Below are 15876 nucleotides of genomic sequence, written 5' to 3'. Positions count from 1 at the left end.
TTTTTTTTAAAAAAATGGGGGGGGGAGAACACAGATTAGTATGAATTAAACCATCTGATACGGGTATGGAAAAAGTAGCTAAATAGGTTATTTTAAGAAGTCTTCATAAAGCTGAATGACAGTTTTCATATATATATGAATTCATATATATATATATTAATCTCCACGCAAACTCAAAGTAAACACATATCAGCAATTCTTAAACCAAACAGGTTGCTTTTGATTTAAATAACATTTATTTTACATGACCAAACACAATAAATAACGTAATATACAAAGCTTTCTCCTTATTGCACATTTGTAAAATATCTTACAGTGGGTTCATACAGCCAGCGATATCTGAAGCACTAAGACTTTATTTACACTTTTCGTATAATAATAACCAGGTCCAACGGACCTAACATAACACGATTTTATGTTCTGCCTTTTCTTTTCTTTTCAACCAACCAGCCACATTATCGATCAGTTCTAAGATATATATTTATATATTTATATTTATATTTATATTTTGGAAAAATGTAAACATTATTGCCAAAATTATTGTCTCTACATCCAAGTAAGGGCGGTTATACCAAACGATATCGAGAATCCGAAAGGTAAAAACTGGTAAAAAGACTGCCGCGTTTTGGTCTATTTGTTGAGCATTAAATTATATATTAATTTAAAAAAATTAAATATAAACTCAGTTGACAACAGCTGGTTTATTTTTCTTCTTTTTATACATAAGTAGTATTGTCAGTTAGTCTTACAAAAAAAAAAACTTTATTCCCCCCCCACACACACACACATCCCTTTTGTGAAAATTAGGTAATTAATTTAGAGGGTTTTTTTTGTATGCTACGAAGAGTTCTCGTTCAAATAGCCCACCCTCTTCTCTTTCGCCACCCCAGTGCTATCCTACCTCCAGCCAAGCAATCTGTCTCCATTCTCTGACCAAAAGCACATTTTTTGAAAACAACAACAACAAAACTCTACAGTTTATGTTCACTGAACAGAAGAGACTTCAAAAATCATTTCCTGAATGCCCATTATCATAACGCAGAAAGAACAGAATAGAACGCGGAAATGAAAGAACAGAACAATTTTTTTTAAAAAAAAACAACAACAACAAACCAAAAACTCCAGTGTCTTAAAAACCAGAAGAATTTCAGGACTCTTATTTGAAATATATATAAATTAGCGAGAATGGATGGGCTTGTGTCTCCCTGCTTTCACACCGTACACTGAGGGCCTAAATAAGCAATAGCTAGTTATTTGAGGGCTTCAACTCTTCAGAAAAATCTCATTATGTGAAGAGTGAAGTGCCTCTGTGGGGAGCATTATGGAAATATCCGTGTTTGATTTAATGAGGCTCTCTTCACATTGGTGGAATATCAACGGAACAGAGGGAAAGTCTACCCGGGGCGCCCGCGTTACCAAAATGAAAATTGGCAATTGAGATGATAAGAACCGCGGTTTCCTTGTGCAGAATCACTTCCAAGGTAACAGATATAACATTAAATAACATACATTCTTTGCACCAAGAACAATGTTTTATGTTCCAAGTCTCTTATCTGTCTCTTCTAATGACTTCCCTTAGCGGGTTGTTAGTACTTGACAGCAGGTCTCCGCGCGGGGAACTCCCCCCCCCCCCCCATTCCACATTCAAAGGAGGTCCATCAGAGAACATGATTGGCAATTTTCGTCATAATCTGCACATTATTAGCATCAAAATTGACACGGCAGCAACACCGGGTCTGTATTTTTTGTGTGTGTGTGCCTTTCTTCAAGTTCACGGAAGTCCCTCCAGGAAGTAGCAAAAGGGGGTTGGGTCTCTCCCTCCCTTTCCCCAGTGGTGGTTTGTCAGAGCCAAAAGCGCGTGACGAAATAATGCCGAGAAACATGATTCCTTTGGATGGAGTCCTTTCTTTGCAAATTAAAGTTTCATTTAAAAAAAAAAAAAAGACACGTTCGTTTGTTTGTTTTTAAACTTAAAGTACCCGGAAGGTCAGTGATTGGAGACAATGCCTCACCTGCCAATAAAGTTTCAAGTATTTCCCAGATAAATTGTGGACTATGGTGCTCGGAAAGCAGGAAGCTAAAAAATAAAAAAAAATAAAAAATAGAACGTAAATCCCTCGCCCTGTTTCCTGGACGAGTATTGCTGTCAGTCTCACACTCCCTTCTCTTTCTACTGGCCCACCCTCAGCTTTCTCATTTGTTTACCGCCATCCCTCCAAAAGAATAAGAAGAAAGTAGCCAGCCTCTTCCAGTTCAAGAGGGCAGGAGGAGAAGGAAACCATAATAAGAACCGCGTTTCCCCCTTCCTCTTCTCCTATAAAGCACCCGGTTTCTTTGCCCATCAGTCGCCACAGGCATCTCTGTGGCAAATTTCTGCTGGGTTGGTGTGCTTCGTCCTCAGCCAGATCCCCACTAAATGCAGGAATTGGGGTTTGCCTTTGATATATATATATACTGTATGTATATATATAGGTTTGTTTTAAAAGATGCCCAAACCATGCGTTTGGGTTGCGCCGCTGGCACAAGCGCCGGCCTTCGAGATGGCTGCTACTAGAGCAACCATTGGCCATGCTGGCTTAACCCGCCGCTCAGCAACATCTCGCGCTGGCCACAGGTTAGCCATCCTTCCTGCAGAGGACCAAGGATAAGGTGCTGCTTAGGTATCCAGCCGTGCTAACAGCCGTCGGCTGCAGGTCAGAGGCGCCCAAGAGCAGTTCCCATTGCTGCCAGCAGGGGGAGCGAGGCAGCACGCTCCGGAGCTCGGATGGCTGCATTGAGTGCAGAATGTCTAGAAACGATCATTCGCCAATCCTAACAACTGGGGGTGCTTGTTGGGTGTGAGGAGGGGGCGGGGGAGAGAGGAAGCACAGAATGTTAAAAGGCCAGTATGTTTGGGGCTGCTCCCCAGGGCTTTCTCCTCCAACCACCCTCTCCCAGCAGCCATCTTTTTAAATCAGGGCGTGAGAACAACAGCAAAACAACAATTATCAATTATAGCACTTAAAAAAACAAAAACCTTTTTGCTAGAGTTCCAGTGTATGCCCGCCTCCCCTCCCCTCCGTTGTACAAAACGGTTCTCTTCTGCCCTCGGCCACCCCGGCTCAACAGCGCCTCCCACTGGCCGCCGGGGTGGGGGGGCTGGCTAGTTATCTGGTCAAGGCGGCCTCCTCCCGCTGGTCTGGGGAAGGGACGGCGGTCTTGCTGAGCACGGCGGCCGAGTAAGGCAGGAAGCCGCTCTCCGAGCGCTGCGAGGCGGCTGCCGCCGCCGCTCCGGCCGCGGTGCAGGTGAAATCCGAGCCGGAGGCGCGCGATCCCAGGGCTGCCGCGGCCGCGGCCGCCGCCGACTGGCTACTGTGGCAGCTGAGGCAGGAGCAGGGCGCGGAGCCGGCCGGAGGAGCCGTCGAGGCTGCGGCAGCGGCGGCCGCGGCTGCAGCTGCAGCGGCCGAGGCGGCGGCGCTGCTGTTGAGGCCGGCGGCCGCGGCTGCGGCGGGCGACTGGTAGAGGCCCGGGTGTCTGAAGCTGCACAGCAGCTCGGGCCGGGAGTAAGGGTGCGAGAGGGCGCGGAAGGTGTCCAGAGGGCGAATGGAGGTGGCGAAAGGTGAGGCGGTGGCCCCCGACGCCGCAGCCGCGGCCGCGGCCGCCGTCACCCCGACGTGCGGGTAGTAGTGCAGGGGCACGTGGGAATGGAACGGGTAAGGCAGGCTCCCAGTGGCCGCCGCGTGGGTCATCATGTACGTGTAGAAGCTGGGGTCCGCCGGGTGGGGCCACGACATGGCCAGCCGCTGCCTCTTGTCCTTCATCCGTCGGTTCTGGAACCACACCTGGTGGAGTGCGGGGGAAGGGGGGGAGAGAGGGGGAGATGTGGGGCAGCGAATAGGGAGGCGGGGGGGACACACAGAGGATAGGACGGCTTAGAAACGGCAGCAGATCCACAGCAGCGCGCCACGCCCCCTCCCTCTTCCGCGGGGTCAGATGCGAAGCCTGGCGCAGCCCTTGCGCCACGAGGCGCAGCTGGCAGTGCTAAGCCGCCTCCTCGCCAGGGACATTGCTTGCCCCACATGGCCTAAGTTAGGTTTTCGAACCAGCCTTAAAGCTCCCCAACTTGGCTGGCCCGCTCAATTCAGGCTCTTTCGCCGGGCTCCGCGCTTCTTCCGTTTGAACTTTTAGGCCGCAGAGATATTAAAATGGTTCTTTGCCTCTCCTTTGCGCGCCGCCGGGTCGGGAAACTTTCCCCTGCCGAGCAACCATCTCTGAGAAACTACCGTGGCTGCGCTGTCTTCGATCTCAAAAATGAAACCGTTCCCCCGCTCCCATTCCGTATTAAAATATAATCTGGGATGTCAGCCCTCTCTTATTTCAATTGAGCCCAACTCAATTCAGTGGGAGCACTGGGTTGCTGTTTTTTTCAAAGTTATCATTTTAAATAAACCTTTTTAAATAAACCTTTAAAAAAAATAAATGACCAAGATTGCAGATCAAGTTGCAAACCCTTATCAACGCTACATTTATTTTCAACGACCAAAACAGGCAATAAGTCTCCATATCTGCTTATTGAAAAGGCTGAGAGTTCTGCCCACGGAAAACACCCTTTGCAACGAAATATATGGATGTTTCTGGTCTTCCGGTTTACCTTGGCTCCCTTTCTGTTTATCCCATAGCGCACTATATAGCACGTGATTCAAAACCATTCATTCGGAAACGATTTGGTCCGGCTACAGAAACCAAATGTTCGTTTTTTAAAAAACCGTAAAAGCCAAACACGGTTTGATTATTGCAAAACTATTAAGGCTTCCATTTCTCCCGATTCTTTACGGTGTCGAAGGTAGGGCCTTCTCACCTCACACTGCGATCCTAGGCACGTTTACCCGCGAGTAAGCCCAGTGGAACATAGTGCGACTTACTTCCAATTAAACTCGTCTAAGGATAGAGCGCAGCCATTTGCCTCTTCCTCTCAGATGAGGTAGAGAAGAATCAGCAAATGGAATAGAAACCATCTGAAGGAATAACGGCGTGTGATCCATTTCTAAATCGACTCGAGTTATTAAAAAAAATGTTTCATATTAACTGCCTTTCTCCTATTTTTTATTTTTTTAGTAAACCTTTTGAAAATGCGAGAAACAATGGAAAAAGACTGTCTATCTCAGAGGGGGCGGGGAGAGAGAGACGAGGTTAAAAATAGCTAAACAATCTGGTGGGAAGAGTGGAATTATCTGCTCATTTATCTGGTGCCTTTTTCCTATTCTCCATGGCCTTGAAGAAGCGGAGGAGTCAAACGCGGCCTCTTTCGCTGCCAGCAAGGCGCAGCTGGACCGAGGCTGGAGCTCTGGTGGTTTAAGAACCCGAAAGAAAAACAGGGAGCGGCGAGCGCGCAAAGCCAGGAGCCAGCCGGCAGCCTCCCTCGCCTCCCGCAGCCCCGGCTTGCCCTAAGACACTACTGTACCTTGATGGTAGTCTCCGGCAGGTTGAGAGCCGCGGCCAGCTCGCACCTCCTGGGCCGAGAGACATAGTTCTCCCGGTAGAACTCCTTCTCCAGCCGAGCGATCTGCTCCCGGGTGAAGGCGGTGCGGTACCTCCGCACTTGATCCGCTCCGGAGCTGGAGTTCCCCAAGGCGCTGCCGCCGTGCAGGCTGCTTAAACTGGAACCCGAGGACGAGGTGGTGGTGCTGGGCGTGGAGCTGCTCTCGGAATATCCTACGGAGCAACAACAATGACAGCAGTGAGAAAGCATCAAAGAGCGATGGCTCTTCTCCAGGAGAAGAAGGGATGAGCTGGCGGGCGGGTTTCAACCAAGCGGCAGGCGCCGCTGGCAATCTGGGCTCTCCCTGATAATTAATGCTGGCTGTCATGGATACAAATTGCCGCTGTTAATAGAATCAATAAAAGTTTCTTTTCTTTTCTTTTCTTTTCTTTTCTTTTTTTAAACACGGCTTCATAAGCAAACTGGACGCCTTCTTGTGAAATAAATAAATGCAACTCTCTCTGCTCTGCGGAACAAATTAACCGAGGAACAAAGTTAAGGCAGGCGTTTTCCTAAAAGCGTCCCTCCAGCGGAGACTTCGCTCGTCTTTTCCTGTCCCTGCTTCCCTTTACTTTTTATTTCGTGGGAACCAAATGGTGTCCCTTAAAACCCAACGGCGTGCCAGTTCGCACTGTAAGTGAATTTCCTCGTAGGATACCTTTGGGCGAAAGGTTAAATAGCACCCGCGTCCTAGAAAGATTGATCTGTGATTATAAATTTGCAAGTTGCCTCCAGTTAGGATCTATTACCTAACGGACACTTCGAAAAAGTTGCTACAGCGCTTTGAGAGATTACGCTGTATTAACTGTAGGATCGAAGTTAACAATGCCCAGAGAAATACTATTTTGGCTTGGGGGTGGGGCGGACATAGCGGGAAGGAGAAACACCTAATGCATTAAAAATAACGATAATACATAACTGCATTTTTAGTGAAAGCATCAAACAGAAAGTCAGACAGACACACAAAAGAATCTTCCTAGGAATAGAAACACGCACTGGACTCTAAATGCAGCCTCTAATTGCCGTCTTGAAGAATCCCCGTTATGAGCTGTATTTTATAATTACACAGTACCAAAATTGCGCAAGAAACACCTGTCTACACACTCCGTAGAGAAACAGTCTGGTGTTTTTTTAAATAATAAAAAAAAAACCGGTGCAAGTGGCACTTCGTTCTCCAAAACAAACAGGAGAAATCTTGTGGAAGATATGCCCAGATACACTCAGAAGGTGTGCAACGTTTGGTGGTCACAAATACACCATGACAGCCCTGTTCACTTCGGTATAGATTATAGAAACTCAGCGTGCGGGAGTGTGCAGATAAGACTGGAGATCCCTTTAGCACCCTGGATAGACTGCCTGGTCTTGCGAAGCACCATAACACGCCAAAGAGGCTTTCACATTTGAATATCCATATTGTACCTGCCTGTTCCATAAAGGACCAGCTGACGATCCCTTGGTATTTAATGCGCTGCTTAAAATCCTGATCTTCTCCAGGAAAAGCTGGAGGGAGTGTCAGGGTGCCTTGGATTTCTCCCCATCTCCCCCCACCCCACCCAGGTTCTTACCCCAGTAAACGCCCGCTTTGGAGTGGGGTGGGGTGGTGGCGCCGGGGTAGACGGGGAGAGAGGGAGAGAGTTACCTTTGTTATTGTTTTCCTTCAGCTGGGAGGAAGTGAGGCTGGCGGGGGAGCGGAGCGCAGAGCAGCCCACCTCCACGTCGCTGTTCATATCTGCCTCTTGAGCAACTTCTGAGTAATGGCTAATCTTCTTCCTCCCTTCCGAGGGAGGCAGCTCCGAGGTGGCGACGCCGACGCCGCTTTCGCCGCTCTGGTGCTGAAGGTTGAATAAAGTGTCTATTTCGAATTTCCCTTTGGCAGGGATGTCCCCTAAAGAGGTGTGCAGAGAAGCGGAAGTCAGTCTCGGGCTCAGGCGGCCGCCGTGGGGCGAATTTTCGAGGGCCTCCAATACCACGTTGCCAGCCGAGTCGGACAAATTCGCCAGCCTTTTGCCAGCCGTGGGGCTGTGCAGCCCTCGTTCCATCAGGATCATCTCTTTTCTTATTCTTTCCATCATCTCTCAGCTCTTTTCCCCCCCTCCTTGGGAAAAAAAAGTATATATATATATAAATATATATATATATGTCAAGGTTGCAAAGGGTTCGTCCTCCTAATGATGAGCCGTGCAGCAGGGGCTAATTCGCATTCAGCCCGGCGAGTGTCTCTAAATATTATTATTACCTCTTTTGGAAGGGGAGGCGTAAAAAAAAAAAAAAAAAAAAAAAAAAAAGGCGAGATGCAAAAGCGAAGGGAATGACTGGTCAAAATGACCCATACATCCTTCCTAGCCCCGAAATGTCATTCATCACGAATAGGGAGCGCTCGTCATTAAGGTACGGATGACGCTGGTCGAATAATCATTTATTGTAACAGGTTTATAAGCAAATAAATACAAGCTCCTGTCAACGGATAATGAAGGCGGCTTCGGAGCAGACAAATAGATCCAGGTAGGGAGGCAGAGGGAGAGAAAGAGAGAGAGAGAGAGACCCGGAGTGAAGAGAAGAAGAGAAGCGCTTGTCCTTTGCTCGATCAGATCTTGCATGGATTGCTCTGGGGTTTGGCCTCTGGGGTGAAATTGACAGTCTGATTAATAAAACGAGCTGAGCAACATTTCCCCCTTCATTTAGGTGCATCATTATGCTCTGATTCCCCCCTTTCTTTCCTTTCCCCCTTTTTGCTTTTGTGTGTGTGTGTGAGTGAGAGAGCGTGTGCGTGTGTGTGAGCGCGCGCGCGCCTCTTGGCTTCTTAGCTCCTAACGATGCAAGCTTCTTTCTCGTTTGTCCTCCTCGGACAGAAACACGGGGGCTAAATGACAGGGGAGGCTTTGATTTCTAGGGAGGAGGGTTCCTCTCGCTCTCTCTCCCTTAAAGAGAGAAAAGCTGCCAAGGTGTATGTGTGTGCGTGTGCAAGAGAGAGAGAGATCCCCCATTCAGTCCTCTTTTAATCACCTTTCCTTCCTATTTAAGAAAGCAGGCATCCAAGACGTCCCAGGAAGAAATCGACTCGCCCTTTCCACGGGGACACACACACACACACACACACACACGGACTTCCAGACTTAAATAATTATTTCTGCAGATACATACCAGCCCCAAAAGAGCATCTATCGCGAGCTACAGCCTGTGCGCGCAACCATTAAGAGTAATCCAAGGGGATCTCAGCGTTACTTCCTTAACTCATCCACAAACCATATATATTTGTGTCTATGTGTGGTGGTAGTGGGCAGGCGTGCGGGGGGTGGGTTTTTTTTCTTCCTTTCCATAATCCTGTTTATTGACGGAACTAGTCTAAAGTCCTTCCTTCGCCTCTGGCTCAAAATCCTCTCCCTGGTGGAATGACGGGAAGCAAAAACAAAAGGAAAGAAAAGTTCGGCGGAATCTTAAAGACATGATTCAAAGCACCAGAGAGGAGTAAAAAGAAAAATTTAAAAATAAAAAAATCATTAATATATTCGTTCAGTCATTCTCTGCCTAGATTTTTCTCTCCAACCTCCTCCACCCCTTTTAAAACGAAGCCCTGATATATATATTGATATATATATATATAAAACGCTTTTGGTGTATATATATACATATATATAAAAGGCCTGGACTGCAAAGGCAAATAGCGAGAGCCGCCATTCTCCTCGCCCTCCTCCAACTCCCCTTCCAGCCACCCTCCTTCCCTTGTGTAAAGTTACCTCCCTCTCCGTTTCCTCCCCGCTCTCTTTCCCTCTCGGTTCGGAGAGATTCCGGAGAGCAGCCAATCTCTCTGGGCGCCCAGCGGGACGCGGGGGGCCGCGATTCGCCGGCCCTTCCTCTCGGAAACTCTCTCTCCGGCGAGAACTTTGATGGTAATATAATGACGCCGAGGGCAAACGAAGATAAAGCCGGCTGTCATTAGCATCCTGGGAGCACCTCCTCGAGAGGTACAGCGCCCAACCTTTTTTTCCACCCGAGGAAAGCCTTGCTGTCGGGGGTTTCCCTTCTCTCCCCACCCCCTGTGAGATTCTGCTAAAGTTTATATTTCTGGCTGGGGTGGAATCCGATGGAAATGCCTCTCCCGCGATACGGTAACACCTCCGCCACACACACCTAGAAAAATGCACTCTTCTTCCAAGCAGAGGAGTGCCTGGTGCTTGATCTGATACGGAAAAAGCTTCCTTTGAAAAGAAACAGGGAACGCCAATGTTAGGGCCCGATCCAAACTAAACGAGGCTGCAGCCCTTCTGCATACTCACCTAGGGTCAAGCCCCATAGGACTGTCAGGGGCTTTACTTCCGAGTAGATGCGCAGAAGCTTGCGCTCTGAAGCGATTTCAAATCCCGTTGATTCCAACAGTGCAGAGCTAAGCAGGTCCGCCATTAAAATGTGTTTAATTTCTGACTTAGACGTGCTTTTAATGTGCATGATGTTGACCCATTTCTCCCAGATGTTGGGTGTACCCTGGATAAAGTCCAGGGCTCTCTAGCCAGAGGGCAAGTAAAGGGCATTGGTGCTCTCACTTGCGCGCCCCCTGATAAGATCCACTCTCAGTGTGCTTAGGGTGGTGTTGCCACGGATTTCTGAAGAACACCTGGATCCTACGTAATAATTTCCCCTAAAGTGACTCAGAAGTGTTTGTGTGTGAGAAAAAGAGAGAGTAGTTTGGTCCAAGGTCCTCTTAAAGACTTCATGGAATATTAACATTAAATTGATCCTACACATAATAGTCAGATTTTAAAAAATCCAAACCCCCAGCTGTGTGTTAAGGCTGTTGTTGCAAAAGCAGCACCGTACCTTTAAAACACATATTTAAAGCACATTCCTCCCATCTCACAAAGAATCCTGGGAACTGTAGTTTGCTAAGGGTGCTAGGAATGTCAGCTCTGTGGTGGGCAAACTACAGTTCCCATGATTATTATTTTTGGGGAGGGGCGTGTTCTTTAAATATGTGCTGCGCAGGCATTCCAAGAGCCCAGCGGCGCCTTAGCGTTTATTACGTCATAAGCTTTCCTGGACTCGAGAAGCCAGAGGACTCTAAGCCATGAAAACTTCCGCCACAACCAGTGTGTTAGTCAAGACTCTTAACCATAGAACTGTAGAGTTGCAAGGGGGCCACCAGGGTCATCTAGTCCAACTCCCTGCAGTGCCCAATATGGGGCTCGAACCCACGACCCTAAAATTAAGAGTCTCTTGCTCAGTTACTGACGGAGCTATCTTCGTTGCTCTTGTTGGGTTTCCCCTCCTTCCCAGGTCAACTGTTCGAGATCGGTTGAGGCTCTCTAAGGGGGTCTGTTGTTCATTAAACCCCACCCAACCAATTAAGGCGAGCCTTCGGTGGTTTCCCGAAGTGCGAATTTCGCTGTAGAAGCCTGGGTGCGTATTACAACAGGAAAGCGTGAAAATGGCAAACAAATTGGAAACAGAGCATGCGCTTGTCCGTGGAGGCATTTGAGAACAGGATCTCTTATTACTGAGAAACATTCAAGGTGCAAAAATGGCATTTCTGTGCGATCCTCTATTGCTACTATTACAAACCCCTCCCTTTCTCAAAAACACACAAGGAAGTAGAAGCGGACAACGGTGCGGTTAGGAATTAACCTCTTCCTGTCTGATTGACCAAATGCCCCTATCCTGACAAGCGTCCCAGAGCCCACCCGGTGACTAAACTACGACGACAGCAGCCTTCTGCTCTCTGGCAGTCACTCTCCCGTTTTAAACTGGAGCAGAAACCATTTCCGAGTTGTTGTTTTTCTGAGTCCACACAACTCTCCCTCCCTCCCTCCCTCCCTCCGTTCCTCTCTCTCTTTTGCTGGGATCCTATAAAAATTCCACAGAACTTGGAATCCGCCAGATTTCCGCGTGAACGCTCTTGACTGTAGACCAGGCCTCCGAGTTTTGCATATCAGAGGATCGCCAGCAAAAGAAACCCTAAACCTAATAATAATAATAATAATAATAATAATAATAATTACTATAAGAGCGATGCTGTCCTCTCTAAACAGACAAGAAACACCGTTTGGCTCTGGGTTGGAGAAGACATGCATATCGATTTCCGAGGAAGCTTTAGCCACCGCGTGGGAGTGAGTAACCAACCAGTTATAAAATGGGAAGCGGAAATCTGCGGGCGGCTTTATTGCTGTCGTTTGGCGCCCCCATCCGTTTTCTCAGCGGCGTTAACACGCGCGATATAATTATTTTGCATCTTCTCCTGCACCCCCTTTCCTTCGCCAGCCTAAAATCTTCAGAAAACCGACATCTTCAGCACCGTCTCCTAGAATCACGAAGCCCCCCCCCCCGTCTCCTGGCCCCTTCTCCTTCGAGGAAAAGAGCTGCGGTGCCGAGCGCGCGTTTCGAACTGAGACCCTTCAGCCGAAGGAGGGCTGCAGTCGTCTGGACTCCCCAACTCCCCTTTATTAGTGTTATTTTATATTTTGCACCTTTTAAAGAATAGCAGTCCTCGAGTTTATGTGAGACCTCTTTCAAAGTTTGGCTCTCTTCTCGTGAGAGGGGAAAGTTTAGTGCGCGCCGTAAAAGGCAGTTTAATAATCATCCGCTAAGTAGATATTGCGTAACGACGCCGACCGCAGCCAATGGCAGCTGGTCATTACTCTCCAGAAAGAAAGCAAAATAATACTAATAAAGTCGTTATTTGATGTTTTATATTCCTAGACAACTCGATTAATGGGCTCGAAGGCTCTTTAGAACTATTCTTCGTTTAGGAAACTATTTCTGGGGGTTTAAAGTTGTTGCTCTTGTGTGTGTGTGTGTGTTTTTAAAGACATTTTAGAAATGGGGAATGTTAGCAGACAAATGTGCAGGGCTGGTTTTGCTTGCACAGTGTTGACTCAGTTGTCCTTATAAGTTTTATGTAGCTGCTACGGCCTGAAGCCAAGCTTTAAAATAACCCCCTCTCAAAAACTGAGCCCTGAGACATCAAAGAATAAGCGACCCTTGTTTGTTAACTTTTAATTGAGGGGGTCTCATCCGACTTAATTGAAATGGAGCGCAGGTTTCAAGTGGGACCGAAAGCCCCGGCAGCTTTTAAAGAGTCGAAGTGTTCATAGGAAGGGAGGCTGAGTAAATATTTGTTTCCCGTCTTTACTGCGGGTCCTTTGAGGTGAACTGCATAGCGTTGCTTCTGGAGCAGGTAATAAACAGGGGCGTCCCCGCAGCGGAGTCTCCACACAGAAGCCTGTCTTGGAAGTCCTGGCTATGTTTACATCTGTCTAGACCCTCCAATGCCAGACCGTCTGGGATGAACTTGGTTTCACCGCGAGTGTCAGCAAGAACAGGACGGGTCAAACAGGGGGTCAAGCTCGCTTGGGTTTCTCTCAACCTCGGGAGGAGGGCGATAGGTCAGGTGCTGCCCCCCCCCCCCCAAGAGGAGAAACCCGCGCCTTCTCCGTGGTATTATAGGGCGCTCTTCGCTCGTAGGATTTTTAACATTCACCCTTCCAGGGTCCCGATAGCGTTCAGATTATGTTTCTGCTTTGTTTCACCACCGGGACTGCTGCTGCATCTTCAATTCTCAATTTATGCGCCAGGGGCTGCGCGTACAGGAGCGCCCGTGGGGATGTGTAGGCGCAGACACTCGCGCCAACCACGGCACGCTCACAAAGTATAGGCGCAAAGACTGCTGTGCAACAGTTACGAAGGACGCTGGTATATAGGGAACACCGGAGCAGCCCACTTGTTTAAATAAATAAACAAACATATAAAACACACGCCCAGAAGTATCATATTTATTTATGTTTGCATATGCATCTGTGTGCGTGTGTATGAGTGAGAGAAGTAGATGAGATATATTAAAAATATGATAAATATAGGGAATCCAGAAACCAGTAGTAGAAGAAGAAGAGTTTGGATTTGATATCCCGCTATATCTCTACCCGAAGGAGCCTCAAAGTGGCTAACATTCTCCTTTCCCTTCCTTCCCCACAACAAACACTCTGTGAATTGAGTGAGGCTGAGAGACTTCAGAGAAGTGTGACTAGCCCAAGGTCACCCAGCAGCTGCATGTGGAGGAGCAGAGACGCGAACCCGGTTTCCCAGATTACGTGACTACCGCTCTTAACCACTACACCACAGTAGAATAAGTAGAATAAATATCATTCGCATCTGGGACAAGGACCACACGCAAACCTCTCCCACCGCCTCTCCAGCCACTCGGCCTGTCTGGCACTCCTCCCCTGGCTTTCTCCATACACACACATATACACCCCCCTCTTATTTCTCTGTCCACTTCGTGCATCTGGTGGAGAATTCTGCCCTGCCTAGGAAAGCCACCATGAAATTTCTGAAATTTGCTTCCTTCAACACTCTGATAGTACAATACCAAAAAAACCACACACAAAAAACACACGCAATAATAATGCAAAAGCAAAGACCAAGTGGAAGGCCAAGGTAATCCAGTTGATTCCCTGACCTTTTCTCTCATCTAATTAGAGGCAAGCGTTAGTTGTCGACGCACACGCGATTATCTATCCTGCAATGCCTGGAGGAGAGGTTGAGGTTTGGTTGACTTATTGGAAGACAAAGGATAGAGAAAAAACAAAAAAAAATTCCTTCCAGTAGCACCTTAAAGACCAACTAAGTTAGTTCTTGGTATGAGCTTTCGTGTGCATGCACACTTCTTCAGATACTCGTATGTGAAGAAGTGTGCATGCACACGAAAGCTCATACCAAGAACTAACTTAGTTGGTCTTTAAGGTGCTACTGGAAGGAATTTTTTTTGTTTTGACTATGGCAGACCAACACGGCTACCTATCTGTAAAAGGATAGAGAAGAATTTCTAGCATCTCTCTCCCCAGCCCACTTCCTCTTGCAGAAACCGAGGTAAACTTTGAGGCTTCACGTTTCCTGCTAGCAGGACAGTCGAGCACAAACCGGCGTCCACCAACATTCCGAACCCTTACAGGAGAACTTGTAGGGCCATCTAGTGGTCAGGTTTGGGTACTTCCGGCTTCTAATGGAATGGTTGGAAGAAGGTCCAACTTCAAATAAGAGTCTTCCACCTCCGTTTAAGGAAATAAGCCGTAGATATGTATTTGTGCGGGCGTGCATGTACACAGACACAGAGAAAGAGAGACGCAGAGCGTGTGTTGAAGAACTGATGCCGAGGAGTTTACAGGACTTCTGCGGAAACTTAAAACTGCAATCCGATCAGGGGTGCCAACTTGAATAAAACATTGGGGGGGGGGACACACACAGGTAAGCCCCGCCCCACATAATCGATCGCACACCCCATTTGAATGCCAATGCCGATCAACTTTGGGGGGGCCCTGGCCCCTCTTAAATATTTTATTTGGCCCTTGGGAGTTGGCTCCTATGAATCCGATACACAGTCACCTGTGAGAAAGCCCCGCTGAACTCAGTTAAGTTTACTTCTAAGTAGACGTATATGGGGCTGCACGATTACGCTTCTCTATTAATGCGTTCTGCAATAGCATGCATTATCCTTGGTTTGCGTGCGATCCGCAAACATTCAGATCCATATCCATGGGAGGTTTTCGTGTTGACTTCTGTAGGACGGGGCTCGAACTGAACTGGGAACTGCACATCAGCGAGGGGTCTAATGCGCTTCGGGTACGTGCTAAAGAGGGTTCTAATATATCTTGCAATGCTTACAGATGGAAACCGGTCTTAATCAACAAACATTTTAGCTGAATTATACTGAGGTGGGAATAACTGTATGGCGGGGTAGAAAGCTGAGATCCTATACACACACACGCACACACAAACCCTTTAAGAACTAAAACGTTAAAGAAGAGCCCTGCAGGATCAGGCCCGGCATCCTGCGTTCTCACAGTGACCACCAGATACCTATGCGAAGCGCTCTCCTCTCTGACTCTTCTACTGATATTCAGAATAATGCTGCCTCGTTAAATGGCACCAGCATTCTGGACCAGAGTCCGCTTCATCAGATGTATGGAATGTTGCCCAAAGTTCCCAGGTGAATGCGTACACGTGGGTGCACTTGGGAACAAGCCCCATGGTACTCAGTCGGACAAACTTATGAAGTGAGCATGCATGGAACAGGGGTATTGCCAATCTCTGCCGCTTTACGTCACTTCACCCAGTTCAGTCTGAGTTACCTACCTTAACTGCTAACTTCATGATTTGCAGGCGAACTTCAGTTTGAGGTCGCAATCAGGACACGGTCCACCCAAAGCCGTTTCTAAGAGAGGCTGAAGAGGGCGCTGACTTCTCCCCTCGAAATGAAGCGGCCTTTTGGCTGGACAGTAACCAGGGTTGATCCACTGTTGATATGGCACAACCCCAACAAGTAAAACGGGATTTGTGAAGTTAGGCGGCTTTAATTTTGGAAACCATTCTTAAGT

General features: G+C 47.8%; 1 protein-coding gene across 2 annotated transcripts; it reads right to left on the bottom strand.

Annotated features, from left to right (window-relative positions):
- Positions 1 to 213: 213 nt before the first annotated feature.
- On the bottom strand, positions 214 to 11302 carry EVX2 (even-skipped homeobox 2). Of its 2 annotated transcripts, XM_077916825.1 has the most exons (4): positions 9253 to 11302; positions 7158 to 7403; positions 5441 to 5691; positions 214 to 3821 (listed from the first exon to the last, which is right to left on the bottom strand). In XM_077916825.1, exons 2-4 carry the CDS (start codon positions 7243 to 7245, stop codon positions 3147 to 3149), a joined length of 1014 nt encoding a protein of 337 aa, XP_077772951.1. In that variant the 5' UTR covers positions 7246 to 7403; positions 9253 to 11302; the 3' UTR covers positions 214 to 3146. The 2 variants fall into 2 exon arrangements, with proteins under 2 accessions (XP_077772951.1, XP_028604896.2); XM_028749063.2 differs by lacking the exon at positions 9253 to 11302 and having other exon boundaries at positions 7158 to 7779.
- Between the last annotated feature and the right edge of the window lie 4574 nt (positions 11303 to 15876).

This window comes from Podarcis muralis, chromosome 1, assembly GCF_964188315.1.
Source record: "Podarcis muralis chromosome 1, rPodMur119.hap1.1, whole genome shotgun sequence".
Lineage (NCBI taxonomy): Eukaryota > Metazoa > Chordata > Lepidosauria > Squamata > Lacertidae > Podarcis > Podarcis muralis.
This window is presented reverse-complemented; position numbering and strand designations above follow the sequence as displayed.